Source organism: Nannospalax galili, unplaced genomic scaffold, assembly GCF_000622305.1.
Source record: "Nannospalax galili isolate Female #2095 unplaced genomic scaffold, S.galili_v1.0 scaffold259, whole genome shotgun sequence".
NCBI classification, from domain to species: domain Eukaryota; kingdom Metazoa; phylum Chordata; class Mammalia; order Rodentia; family Spalacidae; genus Nannospalax; species Nannospalax galili.
The window spans coordinates 697,560-712,566 of record NW_008344750.1 but is presented as its reverse complement, the minus strand read 5'-3'; the positions used below and the strand labels follow the sequence as shown (position 1 = coordinate 712,566).

The following is a 15,007-nucleotide window of genomic DNA, read 5'->3' as shown; positions in this document are numbered from 1 at the left end:
TCTTAAGATTTATTTTTATTTTTTTATTTATGTATATGTGGGGAAGTGGGGAGTACCCAAAAGGTGTTTGATCCCCTTGGAGCTGAAGTTATAGACAGTTGTTAGCTGCTATGTGGGTTCTGGGAATCAAACCCAAATCCTCTGCAAGAACAGCCAGTGCTCTTAATTGCTGAGGCATTTCTCCAGCTTCAGTTCATTTTATTTCAGTGTGACTGATTTATTTAGATACTGAGGACACTATTATTTGGGACAAGGATAATGACAGAGATATACCTTACAACAGAGAAATAGAATTTTTTTGGTGTTTTTGATGTTTTTGAAACAGGGTCTCCATCTGGTCTGGAACTCCATCATGTAGACTGTGTTGATCTCACAGACATCCACCTGCCTCTGTCTCCACAGTGCTGGGATTAAAGGCATGAGCCACCACACTGGGCCCCAAATAGAGTTTTTAAAAAGGTGACATTGTAATAGTAAAGAAATGTAGGTCCCCTGTTTAACACTTTTTTTTTTTTAAAGCTTTTACAATTTTATTAGAATTTTAAAGAAAAATCCCCAGGGCAAATGGTCTGGCAATCCCAGCAGCTGCTTTGAGGAGGAGAGAATGGTGGGGAGAAGGAAAGAAAACCACCATGCAAGTTTACAGCCTGCATAGGGGTCGGACACGTGGCTGACTGGCAGTTACATGGCTGGGAGAAGGAAGCTTTAGAGAAAGTAAAGAAATATAAGATGCTAGGGGCAGCCTAAAGCCTTAAAGAAAGCATATTTAGAAGAGGGATAAGGAGAAGCTAAGGAAAAATTACATTTCTCTGAAGAATTCAGAGAAGTGGGAAAACTCACAAACTACCTGACTGTGGCTAGTCCGGAAGTTCTGTGCTAATAGCAGGATTCCAAGCAGGAAAAACTCACCATCTCATTAATGTACTAGGTAGTCTGCCCACCTGTTTAGCATAACCCACCTTCCTAAGGGTGATCCTATGACCAGATCATTGACCAGTTAAACTTACAACAAATGGAGGGGATTGGGGTATTACAATCACCACTGGCTCTGGGACATAAGTCAAATCTTTGACTTGTTTTGATTTTGAGTCTCATATTGGGTCCTCAGAACCATAATTTTGATGGTCTTTAGATGCCTCTTGCTATATCTGATTAGACATTTTAGGTGGCATGGGCCCACTGTAAAGGCTAGGAGTACTAACCAGAGTCCCAGCAAAACTCAATTACAACCACATTATTGGCGTAAAAATAGCAAGCCTCACCTAAGGCCATGTATAAGCCATCAGGAGTTAACTTGTCTCTCCAGCTGTCTAATGGAGTCATGTAGATGTCCAATGTCTCTTTCTATCTCAGAGCTTAGAAGCCTAATTCCCTGTTCTCATAAGGAAGGGGGCAGGATGGTGGCGGGACTTCTCTTGGCTCTTGAGAGACCTGGGTTAAGGTGAGGTGTTTCTGCCCTTTCTCTCTGGTATAGAGATAAACCTAGGGGAGAACATGGACTAGTATGCACATGTCTTCATGGTGAGAGTCCCATTCTAGCTGTTCTGTAATCATGCACTTAGTAAGACTGAAGGTGCATGCCTGTCAGGTGGTTTCAGGGGCTATATGCTGCTCTAATATTACCCCCCTCTGAAGAGGTACCCTTTAAAATTTAGGGATTAGACGAGCTCTCAAATACTTTTGACATTTCTGGACTTTGATACAGACCAGGTTGCTAAGTGGCCCAAGGACATTTTGACTTTTAGCCAAGAAAGAAGCTGGCTACTTTTCTTTGGGTTTTTTTTGGGGGGAGGGCGGTGTTTTTGAAACAGGGTCTCCCTGTAGCCCCAGATGTCCTGGAACTCACTATGTAGACCAGGCTGGCCTTGAACTCACAGAGATCCACCTGCCTCTGCCTCCCAAGTGCCCAGCAAATTGTATAAATCTTAACTGTAGTATCTATTGGGTTTCTCCTTGTTTTTTTTTTTTTAGCTGCCAAGGCTGGATTTGAGAGTAATGAACTTGGGATTTTTAACACATGGTTTTAAAATATGTTAATAAGGGACTGGAGAGATGGTTCAGTGATTAAGAGCACTGGCTGCACTTGCAGAAGACACCAGTTTGAATCCTAGCACCTGTGTGGTGGCTAACAACTGTTGGTAGCACCAGTTCCAGGGGATCTGATGCCCTCTTCTGTCTTCCACAGGCATTGTACAACATGGGTTCACTTACATATATACAGGCATAACACTTGTTAAATTAAAAAACAATTTAAATGTTAATAATTATGCCAGATACTGGGAAAAATGGTAAAGTTGGTGCTGAGTTCCTGGTTGGTGTGTAATATTTTGTCTAAAACAGTCTAGCCATGTTTGTCAAGTGAAATGTAAATTCATGCTATCTGTGTGATCATTTTAAGAGCGTGTCTGATTGTTGGTATAAGAGATTTGAGGGTCTTGAAAAATTCATTAAGAACATTTTAGAACATGATATCTGTAAGGTTTGGGTTTTGTGTTTTTGTCCCTTTCCCCATCCTCACCTTTGTATTCCATTTCAGGAAGGCGAACCATTCATTGAGTGCTTAGCTCTGGTAGATGTAGGCAGATTCGATGATGTTGCAGTGCCTGAGTGGGGAGGCATTCAGTGGGACCTAGCCGTGGTAGAGCAAGCATGTAGGGGATCAACCAAGAGTCTGAGAATATAGACTTGGATTTTTGCTAATTATGTGGCTTTCGCAAATCCCTTAATCTCTTTGGAGTTGAATATCCTCATCTATCAAGTGAGGTCCATGCCCCACCTAGATGAGGCTGTGAAAATAAGTAACATGCAAGGTGAAGCTGGGAATGATGATACAGGCCTTTAATTCCAGCACTTTGGAGGCAGAGGCAGATGGATCTGTTTGAGTTTGAGGCTAGCCTGATCTACATAGGGAGTGCTAGGCCAGCCAGAACTACATATAGAGACCCTGTCTCAAAAAAGGAAAAGAAAAACAAAAAACCCCAAACCCAAACCAAGCCCCCTACTCCTAAGAAAAGATGTAAGTGAAAGTAAAATACTTAGCAAGGCTTGAAGTTGTGGTAGGCAGGTGTCAAGTGTTAACTCTTGCATTCCATAAGTTACATAGATGGTTAGGACATGGTCTCTTCCCTGGGAGTAACTGCATAAATACTGTGTTAAGTTTTGTTCTAACAGAGGAATGATTAAATGTCTATTTAATTTTATAGCCTGCCTCTGAGAAAGCAAAAAATGGCCGTGATACATGTGAGTATTCTTTTGAGATTTTTTAAAAAAATCAATTTTAGAAAGAGTTGACTAATCCATGGAAACAAAAAGGTTCACAGAAAGGTTAGGACACCCAAGATCCCTTTGTGCCACCTTTGGAAGGTTCCTTAGCTACCTTATGGTTTTGCCTTGCCCAGCCACACAATGGATGGGACAAATCCTTTTTCTTTTTAATGGGTCAATTCTGGGAATCAGGTAGAAAGTATTAAAGCACTGAACATACTCAGATGATTATTTTAAGAGGGACCACAGAAGAATAAAATGCTACCAACACTGCCTTTTTTCGTTTGCTTTTTTGAAACAGGGTCTCCCTGTAGCCCCAGCTGGCCTGGAACTCACTACATAGACCAGGCTGCCTCTGCCTCCACCTCCTAAGTGCTGGGACTACAGGTGTGTGCCACCACACCTGGCTAACACTTTGCCTTTTTTATTGCTATACTGTTTTTTGGTCACTTTGACATTTATACCATTCAGTCTCAACAGCTTGATAAATGGGTTATTGTCCCATCTTTTCCTTGGTAGGTGGTCCCCTGTGCTTTGCTGATTTTGCTGAAAATCCTCTATAGCATCTGTTTGAAATATGTTTGATTGACAGAGTATATTATTTGTGTGTTGCAGCTCTTGGCACTCCAAAGGAGTCTGAGAACACCCTTCCCATCCAAGTGGATTATGATGCCTATGATGCTCAAGTATTCAGGCTGCCTGGTCCATCCCGGGCCCAGCGCCTTGCTACCTGCAGGTTTTCTGCCAGATTTCCCAGGGGGGAGGAGTGTGTACATATGAAATTATTTATGGGTCAGGGGTGGTGGCATACACGTTTTAAGGGAGCACTCAGGAGACAGAAGTGGGAGGATTTCAAGTTCAAGGCCAGCCTCGGCTATATAGTGAAAGAAAGCTTAAAAAAAAAATACTATGGCTGGGCTTGGTGGTGCACGCCTTTAATCCCAGCACTCGGGAGGCAGAGGCAGGTGGATCTTTGTGAGTTCAAGGCCAGCCTGGTCTACATAGTGAGTTCCAGGATTTTTTTTTTTTTTTAAAAAAAAAAAAAAAAAAAAAAAAAAAAAAAAAAAATCCTATGGTCCAACAGGGATCTTTATGAGAGCAACCATGAAAATGTTTTAAATTAAAATTAGCCACAGGATCCCTGGGGCTTCTGTTTTCAGACTCTTTGGTTCACCTATTTTGTTTGTTGTGAATATTGTCTTGAAACAAGGAAAAGGGTCTCAGACTTTCTAGCCAAAAGAAGCATTTCGTGTGTTCTAGGCTCTTCCTCTTGTTGGATGGCATTAACAGATTTTTGGCCTCAGAGTTTTCTTTAGGTTTGCTATTCCCCAAAGACAAGTTTTCTTTCTTTAGTACCTGCTTTTAAAATTTGCTTTGTGGTGTTTTGGTCATATAATAGTTTTTGTGATAGATTTAACAACCTGTTCATTTCTGAATCTTCTTTTATATGTACTTGAGACTAGAGAGATACTGCTCTTTCAGAGAGCCTGAGTTCAGTTCTCAGTACTCAGGTCAGACAGCTCACAACCACTTCAGGGGATCTGACACCTCTGGTCTCCTTGGGCATGTGCCCCCCCCCCAATATACATACTTAATAATAAAATAAAACTTTAAAAAAAGTTGTACTACCCCAAGTTATATATTTTTTTCATAAATTTTTTTGCTTAGATTTTTTTCCCCCAGATTAAGACTTGAACTTAGGGCTTCAAGCATACTAAGCATATACCTTAGCTCTAAGCCATGTCCTCACCCTCTTTTTTTTTTTTTTCTTCGCCCGTGTGTGTGTGTGTGTGTGTGTGTGTGTGTGTGTGTGTACCACGTGTGTACCACGTGTGTGCCTGGTGCCCTTGGAGGTCAGAAGAGGGGCCAGATCCCCTCGAACTGGCGCTAAAGACAATTCTAAGCACCCCATGTAGGTGCTGGGAACTGAACTCAGGTCCTCTGAAAGCATAGCAAGAGCCCTTAACTCCTGAACCATCTCTCCATCCTCCTCCCCATCCTTCACCCCTTTTACTTTTTGTTTTGAGATGGCATCGCAATAAGTTGCCCAGGCTGACTTTGAACTTATTCTGTAGCTCAATTTGGCCTTGAACTTGTGATCCTCATGCCTCAGCCTTTGCAATAGGTGCGGTAAATAGGATTATAAGTCTGTACCAACAAGCTAGGCTCTGTTTTGTTCTTTTGGAACAGGATCTTGCTACATAGCTCAGACTAGCCTACACATAACTGTGTCAACTAGACTGACTTTGAACTCATTGCAGTTATCCTACCCCAGACTCCTGACTTGGTTACAGGCATGAGCCATCATGTCCTGACAGTCTTGGATTTTATGCTTAGTTCTTTGTGTAGAATTTTTTCATGAGTATGAAAAATAAGGGGGAAAGGAATTTTTTCAGGAATATGAGAAACGACAGAATGTGAACCCGTTTTCCAGAACTCTTAAATATTCACGTTTAACAATATTATCATCCTGGGTGTCATGGCGCACACCTGTAGTCCCAGCACTTGGGAGGCAGAGGCGGAGGCAGGTGGATCTCTGTGAGTTCAAGGCCAGCCTGGTCTACATAGTGAGTTCCAGGCCAGCTGAGGCTACAGGGAGACCCTGCTTCAAAGAGAATAATAATAATAATAATAATAATAATAATAATAATATCATGTGTTTTCACTTTGTGGCAAATGAGCTTATGGTGGCCATGTGGTTGCTTTGTGTCCCTTTCATCAGAAAACGCTAAGTGCTGTTAACAGCAGCTCTCTCTCTCTCTCTCTTTTTTTTTTTTTTTTGAGACACGGTCTCCCCGTAACCCCAGCTGGCCTGGAACTTGCCATGTAGACCAGGCTGGCCTTGAACTCATAGAAATCCACCTGCCTCTGCTTCCCAAGTGCTGGGATTAAAGGCATGTGCCACCATGCCCGGCAACAGCACCTCTCTTACACATAGATGCTACTTAGGGACTCAATAGTAGCTATGAAGAGACTTTTCTCCTCTTTGTTTTTGTTGAGACAGAGTTTTGCTGTATTTCCCAGGCTGGTCTCAAATTACTGGGCTCAGATGATCCTCCTGCCTCAGTCTCCTGAGTAGCTGTGTCTACAAGTGTCCCCCATCATGCCTGGCTACTGCGTCTTAATTAGTCCTCTGTCCCTTGAACATAATTAAGCATGTACTGTTGCTCAAATAGTTAATATTGAAGAAACCAATGTGTAGTCAGACCTTGGGATCTATTTTCAGGTTCTTTTTAAGTTCCTGACTTAACACAAATTCCTTTTAGGATATAAGAAACAGCGCTGATGCCAAAAGGGCAATTTTCTTGGTAGGCTTTTCTTTTATCTTGAGGTTGACCTCTTCTCTCCTGGGCTTTTCTCCTTTTGATCTTTCTTCCTATTTAATCTTGAGATTTTCCCATTATGGCGTTTCATGTTTTAGTAAGAATATATTATTTTTCAAAAAAAATATTTTATTAGCCGGGTGTGGTGGCTCATGCCTTTAATCCCAGCACTCGGGAAGCAGAGGCAGGCAGATCTCTGTGAGTTCAAAGCCAGCCTGGTCTATATAGTGAGTTCTAGGACAGCTGGGGCTACAGAGAGACTCTGATTCAAAAAGACCCAAAAAAAACCTCAAAAACAAAAAATACTTTATTAAACTGGGCGTGGGGGCACAGGCCTTGAATCCCAGGACTCGGGAGGTAGAGGCAGGTAGATCTCTGTGAGTTCAAGGCCAGCTGGAGCTACAGTGGTCAAAAAGACCAAAAAAAATTTTTTTAATTTATTTTATGTGTATGCGTGTATTACCTGCATGTAGGTAAGTGCACCTGTGTCGTGCAGTGCCCACAGAAGACAGACAAGGCTGTTGGATCCCCTGGAACTAGTCATGGACAGTTGTTAGCTGCCATGTGGGTACTGGGATCCAAACCTGGGTCTTCTGTAAGAACAGTCAGTGTTCTTAACTGCTGAGCCGTCTCTCCAGCCCAAGAGTGTATTATTTTAAAAACTTTTATTAAGGAAACATTCAAATTTGTTCAAAGAAACTAGTATTATACTTATTTTGTCATCTACATTTTTATTTATTATTTATTTATTTTTTATTTAGGTCTTTTTTGAAAGAGTCTTCCTGTAGCCCCAGCTGTCCTGGAACTCACTATGTAGACCAGGCTGGCCCTGAACTCACAGAGATCTGCCTGCCTCTGCCTCCCAAATGCTGGGGCTACAGGCTTTTGCCACCATGCCCAGCCTGGCTGGAATATTTTAAAGAAAATTACAAGGTCTCCTATTTTTCATCTGAACATACTTTAGAGAGAGAGAGAGAGTTATATATACACATACATATTATTGGGTGGGTTTTTTTTTTGTCTTTTTTTGGTCTTTTGGAGACAGGGCCTCCCTGTAGGCCTTAGCTGGCTAGAACTCACCTTGTAAACCAGGCTGACCTCAATCTCACAGAGATGCGCCTGCCTCTGCCTTCTGTGTGCTGTGATTACATACAAGCTGCTAGACTTAACTTTTTTGTTTCCCTTGAGATGGAATCTTACTTTGTTGTCCAGGCTAGCGTTACTTCCCACATTGGGGATTTTGTTTCTGATTTCGTGAATATACGAGGATGATGATTGTTGACATTTTAACTCAAAGTGGGAAGAATCCTTTTACATGTTGGTAACTTGTCTCTTGCCTGGCAGGTCTGTGAGGGAGCGGGAAAATCATAATCGTAAAAGTGCCAGTTCCTGTGACGTCTCATCCAGCCCTTCCATGCCAAGCCGTGCACTGCCCACTGAGGAAGTAAGGAGCCAGGCTTCAGATGACAGCTCCTTGGGCAAGAGCACCAACATTCTGATGATCCCCCACCCCCACCTGCACCAGTACGAAGTCAGCAGCTCTTTGGGCTACACCAGCACTCGAGGTCAGAGTGCTAAAGCATTAGCTAGAGTTGGGGAGGTCTAGTGACAGTTTCTTTGCAGTTTCTAGTGGGAGATGGGAGTGGCAGGGAGTGGAGTGAACTGTAAGTCCCATGTTTTAATTATTCCATGCCAGTGAATAAGTACAAATCACATTAGATTTACATGTACTATTTTTGTTTCTAATTTTTTTTGTACCCCATCTACATCTTTTCATACAGGGGTTTTTGGTTGTTGTTGTTCTGTTTTTGCTTTTGTTTTGTTTTTTTGTTTTTTGTTTTTTGTTTGTTTTTCTTTGGTGACTGTGCTCTGACGTGCTTGAAGGCAGCATTTGAAAACTTGCTTTCTTGACTGGTCTTTTGTTTTGAAACAGGGTCTCCCTGTAGCCCCAGCTGGCCTGGAACTCCCTATGTAGACCAGGCTGGCCTCACAGAGATCCGCCTGCCTCTTCCTCCCAAGTGCTGGGACTAAAGGTGTGCGCCACCACACCTGGCAATAGGGAGGTTTTTTAAACCTAGGATCAAAGGGGTTTGTGTCGCTTTGTGCCATATTTACAACAGCTGTGTCCTCTGTGATTGACTCTCCATACTCAGGCTTGCTTTTTATTTGCAGTAGTGGGGATTGAACTCAGAGTACCTACAACCAGCTACATCCTGGCCCTTGATATAAAGTATTTTTGAGGCAAGTGCTGTACTGAATGAGGCATCTCCCTAGCTTCCTTTTGTATTTTTTTTTTTTTGTGACAGGATCTCACTATGTTGCACAGTCTGAACTTGAACTGTCTCTATAGCCCAGTTAGTCCTTGATCCTGCCAACCTCCTGTCTCAGCCTGCAGAGTAGATGAGACTGTAGACCTCTGTCACCAGGCTCAGTTCATATTCATATCCATGGATTCAGCCAACTGAGGATTGAAAAAATATTAACCAAGTATCTATACTGAACATATACAGACTTTTTCTTCTTATTACTAGTCCTTAATACAATCTAGCAAATACATAGTATTTACATCGTATTAGGTATCATAAATAATTCAGAGATTATTTAATTGCAAATACCATACTAGTGTATATAAAGGATTTTAATATCTACTGTGAGACAGATAGAGGGGTTCCTGGAATCAGCTTCTCACAAATACCAAGATGGCCATATTTTTTTTCTGTTTTTTTTAAAAATTATTTTTATTTTTTAATTCTTATCTCCTAATCTAGTTTACGCTAAGGAACGCAGGTACTGGTCCTCCTGTATCTTAACATGTTTAATCCAGCAACAACCACGACTAAAGTTTAGACTTCTCTGCCTTAATAAACCAAAAGCCAAACCCTTTTATATTGAAATAAGTATGAATTCATGGGAAATTGAAAAATATATACAGGGAGGTCTCATGTATCCTTTACTCTCCCTCCCCATAATAATATCTTGTGTAGTTATAGTGCCATATCAAAATAGGAAATTGGCATTAGCACAATTTAGAGTTTATTCAGTTTTACCAGTTACACATGCGCTCATTTGTTTCGTATGTATTTTTGTTTTGTTGTTGTATGTATTTTTCTATGTATTTATCACATAAAGAATCATGTAGCCACCACCACATTTACAATACCAAATAGTTCTACAGGCAGGCCTCTTGGCACAGGTCTGTAATCTGAGCTACTTGGGAAGCTGGAGTAGGAGGATCACAAGTTCAAGACCTGTCTGGGCTACAGAGTGACTTCAAGGCCCACCTGGGCAGCATAGCAAAATGGTCTCGCGCATGCCTTTAATCCCAACACTCGGCAGAGGCAGGCGGATCTCTGTGAGTTCAAGGCCAGCCTGGTCTACATAGTGAGTTTCAGGACAGCTGGGGCTACAGGGAGACCCTGTCTCAAAAAGACCAAAAAAAAAAAAAAGAAAAGGTGGCGGGTTTGGAGACATAGTTCAGTAGTAAAACATTTGCCTAACATGTATAAGTGCTAGATTTACCCCTGGCAGTATCATCACCAGCCTTCCTCCTGCTGTCCCTGTAGAGCCATACCCTTTCACTAACCATTCTCTTCTGTAATTTTCTTATGTAGGAATGTGTAGACGAGAAGAGAAACATACCCCTTCTGATTGGCAGTCACTGCTTAAGAATGTTGTGCATGCACACAGCTGCCTCCTGTTGCCCTGGAAGGATTCCTAATGGGCAAGGAGATTTTTCCATGACCCTGCACGTTAACGGGAAACTTGGCTCCCAGGACCTGAGCGTGTGGCAACAGGACACTTTAGCCAGTTAGGAACTATAGATGCTATGCCTAGGGCCTGTGAAAAATTTTTAACTGCTAAATTTTTTCTTTTTAACTGGCTCAAAGCATGAAATTCCAAAAGAGAAAGAAGTATGTTTAATTACATGACTAGAGAGTGCAACCTATGCTGGATGTGATGGCATATACCTTTAATCCCAGCACCGGGGAGGCAGAAGCATTTGGATCTCTTTTTGTTCGAGGCCAACCTGGTGTACATAGTTCCATCTGGGGCTACAGGGAGACCCTGTCTCAAAAAACAAAACAAAGTGTAACCTGTGTCACCTACATTAACTTGAATTTTGTATTCAAAAGAATTTTATTTTATTGTGAGACAGGGTCTCACCGTGTAGTCTCGATATGTACACCACTATTCCCAGCTTTCATTTTTTTTTTTTTTTTTATTTTTGTGTGTATGAGTGTTTTACCTTCATTTAGGTAAGTATATCCATGTTGTACAATGCCTGTAGAGGCCAGAAAAGTGCATTGGATCCCCTGGAACTGGAATTAGGAACAGTTGTTAGCTACCATGTGGGTTCACCACCATGTGGGTGCTTTGAATCGAACCAAGGTCCTCTGCAAGAGCAGCCAGTGCTCTTAATTGCTGAGCCACCTCTCTCTCCAGCCCCTTATTTTTATTTTTCTTAATTTCCTTCCTTTCTTCCTTTCCTTCCTTCTTTTTCCTTTTTCTTGAGACAAGGTCTCATGTAACCTAGGCAGGCCTCAAATTCACTGTGTGGTGAAGGATGACCTTGAACTTCTGATATTCCCAGTGCTTTGATTATAGGTATGCACCATTGTGCCCTTTTTATGTGCTGTTGGGGATTAAATCCAGAGCTTCATGCATGTCAAACAAGCATTTTGCCAACAGAGCTACCTCCCTAGCCCCAAGAACTTCAATATATGAATATTTCTAGGTTAGCTTTCCCCACTTTCCCATTATGCTGAAATATTTCTAGAGGGGTTAATAACAAAAAGTAAACTAAAGATTAATTCTCTGAAAACTTTTATTCTAAAAGTCTGATATTTGTAGAGGTAGGTATTATTCTTTTGGGTTTTTTGAGACAGTGTCTCATAGTGCATCTCTGGCTGACCTGGAATTTACTATGTAGACCAGGCTAGCTTCAAACTCAAGAGAGATCGATTGGCCTGCCTCTGCCTCCTGAGTGCTGGGATGCCACCATGCCTGGTGAGGTAGTATTACTCTTTTTTTTTTAATCTTTTTGAGACAGGGTCTCTCTGTAGCCCCAGCTGGCCTGGAACTCACTATGTAGACCTGGCTGGCCTTGAATTCCTCCTGCCTCTGCTTTTCAAGTGCTGGGATTAAAGGCATGTGCCACCACCCCTAATGAGGTAGTGCTAGCTTAATCCAAGTAGCTTTCCAAACATTTTGTTATTGTTTTGTTTTTTCATTATTTAGAAGTTTTTAATTTGTTTTATGTTTTGAGACAGGGTTTCCCTGTAGCCCCAGGTTGCCAATAATGTAGACAAGACAAGCTAGCCTTGATCTCATAGAGACCCACCTGCCTCTGCCACCTGGGTGCTGGGGTTAAAGGCCTGTGCCAACATACCTGGCTTTGCAAACATTTCTAAAGTTATCTGAGTAATAGAATTGATTTCAGTGTCCTTTAAAATATTCTATTTATTATTTTCATTTTTTGTGTATAAGTATATTGCCTGCATGTATATAAGTACCTGTGTTATGTCTATGGAGGTCAGAAGAGGGCATCAGATTCCCCTGGAACTGGAGTTACAGATGGTTGTTAGCCACCATGTGGGTGCTGGAAATTGAACCTGGGTCCTCTTAACTTCCATCTCTTGGGCCATCTCTCTAGCCCCTTAGTGTCATTTAGTAGTATTGAGGAACTTTTTGAAAAATATCTGTAGCAATTCATTGGAATATTGTAGGCAATGTAGTCCATAGGCCCTTAGCTTTGTATTTCTCTCTTATATTGTTACCACTATAATATAAGAACTCTTTCCCTCCCCCATGTGTATTTTTAGCTTACTTTATCTCTTAGTCCTAACTTTTTTTTTCTTTTGAGATCTGTCATGCCCCAGACTAGTCTCAAACTTGCTACATAGCTAAGGATAACATTGAGATCCTCATCCTCTTGCCTCCACCTCCCAAGTGTTGAGATTACAAGCTTGCATCATCACTCCTGGTTTCATTGTCCAGTTTTTGTATTGTAGCAGCCTATGAAAGAACCAGAGTCCTATGTGCAGCTTTATGTTGTGTGTGGAGGTCACCATGTGTTTTGGGGATCAAACTCAGGTCAGCAGCCTTTGTAGCAAGTGCCTTTACCTGCCAAGCCGTTTTGTTGCCTGCCCCCCCCTTTAATTTGTTGATTTATATATTTATTTTTTTAGTTTATTTATCTATCTATTTATTGTCTTTTTTGGTCTCCCTGTAGCCCTAACTGACTTGGAACTCACTATGTAGACCAGGCTGGCCTCAAACTTACAGGGATCCACCTGGGACTAAAGGGGTGTATCACCACACCCGGTGCTAATTTTTTTTTTGTGAATGAGTGTATTGCCTGAATGTATGTAAGTGCACCTGTGTCATGCAATGCCTGCAGAGGACTTAAGAGGGCGTCAAATCTCTTAACTACTGAGCCATCTTTTCAGCTCAGCCTGCAGTTTTTTTGTTTTTTGGTTTTTTTGGTCTTTTTGAGACAGGGTCTCCCTGTGACCACAGCTGGCCTGGAACTCACTATGTAGACCAAGCTGGCCTGGAACTCACAGAGATCTGCCTGCCTCCACATCCTGAGTACTGGTTGTTTAGTTTTTGAGACAAAGTCTCAACTTTACTATAGTCTAGGCTGGCCTTAAATTTATAGCAGTCTTCCTAGTGCTGGGATAAAAATGTACACCATCTCACCTGGCTGAGATTTCTTTTTATTTCCACAATAAATTAGGCCATATTCTTTCTTATTTGACAAATCAGAGCATCAGTTCTTTAAAGTATTTTATTATTTTTATTTTGTATGAGTGTATTGCCTGCATGTATGTGAGTCCACCCATGTTGTGCAATGCCATGGAGGTCAGAAGAGGGCTTCAGATTCCCCTGGAACTGGAGTTAAGGATGGTTTGTAGCCGCCATGTGGGTGCTGGGAATCGAACCCTGGTCCTTTGTAGAGCAGTCAGTGCTCTTAACTGCTGAGCCATCTCTCCAGCCCTGAGCATCAGTTCTTTAATTTGCAGTATATTCTGTATGGTTCAGAGGATGATCTGATAGTCTTACTCTGAGCTTTTAAGCACAAATAGCAAGTAGCAAATTGGTGGAAGCAGCAGATGGATGGCAAAATATCAACTCTGGGGTTTACTACATCCAGCAAGACAGCTGGAGTAGCCGATTGAGTGAGGAAATAAGGGGTAACATATCAAACCAGGGGCATACAAACATCCAGCAGAAGTCATTGGAAAGTTGAAGCCATCATCAAGTGTTCCTAATTGAGCTTTCTCTCCATCGATGAGCTTCTGGCTTCCTGTTCCCACCACAGACATTTTCATACTATAGAATGCACAATAGCAACTCCATTTGGAAAGATTACTATCTAGCTGTTCTCAAGGACATGGTGTGTTTATTGCCCTTGGCTGCTTGCTGTTTTTCCATGTGCCCATCACATGTCAGGGGGCCAGCCTGACCCAGGACAGCAGGTTTTGAAGGACACTTAACATAAGCATGCTTGAGTCTGAAACAGGGAACATCTCCTTGCTGTCAGTTCATTTTCAATAAGCTTAAACAGTACATGGTAGTTGCCAGTGTAACATGTATTACACATTGAGTGATGAGAGTTTGTTTCGTTTTGGCACAGATATCAGACTGGGATTTTTTTTTTTTTTTTGAGACAAGGTCTTACTATTTAATACTGCCTACTCTAGAACTTCCTATGTAGACCACACTGGCCTCAAACTCACAGAAATCTGCCTGCTTCTGCCTCCCTAGTGCTGGGACTAAAGATGTGCACTACCACACCAAGGCAGACTAGTCTTTTAACTGGCTATTCTCCTACCTACACATCCTGAGTGTTGGGATTGCAAGTATGCACCACTATGTCTAGTGAGAGTTTTGTGGTACTTTAACTATTTTATACTTGCATTCAAAATATAGATCAGATTGAGAAATGAAATATTGTAAAGTACAAGGTTTTATGCTAAGTATTAGGTAGATAATAGTAAATATAATATCAAATAATTTTTCTGTGTACATGGATGTGTTTGTGTGTATATGTGTGCACATGTGCATACATGTGGAAGTCAGAAGACAACCTTGGGTTTTGTTCCTCAGGTGCCTTCCACTTTTTATCTGAAACAGAGTTTCTTGGGGGCCAGGAGGGTAACTCAGCCAGTAAAGGCACTTGCTTCTCAAGCCTAATGACCTGAATTCAATCCTTTTAACCCATGTAAAGATAGAAGGAGCAAACTGAAATGACTCTACAGAGTTGTCCTTCGTTGCCACCTGTGCACTGTCACACTTGTGCCTCCCTGCAGTGTCATAATGCAGCCCTACTAATTGTGTTCACACATAATAATAAATAAAACTTTAACTTAAAAATTAAAAAATATATATATAATGGGGCTTCTGATTAGTCCTAA

The 15,007-nt window shown here is 41.6% G+C and overlaps 1 protein-coding gene across 11 annotated transcripts in view; it reads left to right on the top strand.

The window, feature by feature from the left end:
• Positions 1-15,007, top strand: part of Depdc5 (DEP domain containing 5) — a 148,963-nt gene that overhangs the window by 46,989 nt on the left and 86,967 nt on the right. For 7 of the 11 annotated variants that reach the window (XM_029567320.1, XM_029567318.1, XM_029567319.1 and 4 more), the window contains 3 exons: positions 3,204-3,240; positions 3,880-4,030; positions 7,932-8,152. In XM_029567320.1, the coding sequence (XP_029423180.1) occupies positions 3,204-3,240; positions 3,880-4,030; positions 7,932-8,152 (409 nt within the window). The remainder of the gene's footprint in view (positions 1-3,203; positions 3,241-3,879; positions 4,031-7,931; positions 8,153-15,007) is intronic. The other 4 variants (XM_008841000.2, XM_008840998.2, XM_008841001.3 and 1 more) reach the window with 1 other exon arrangement.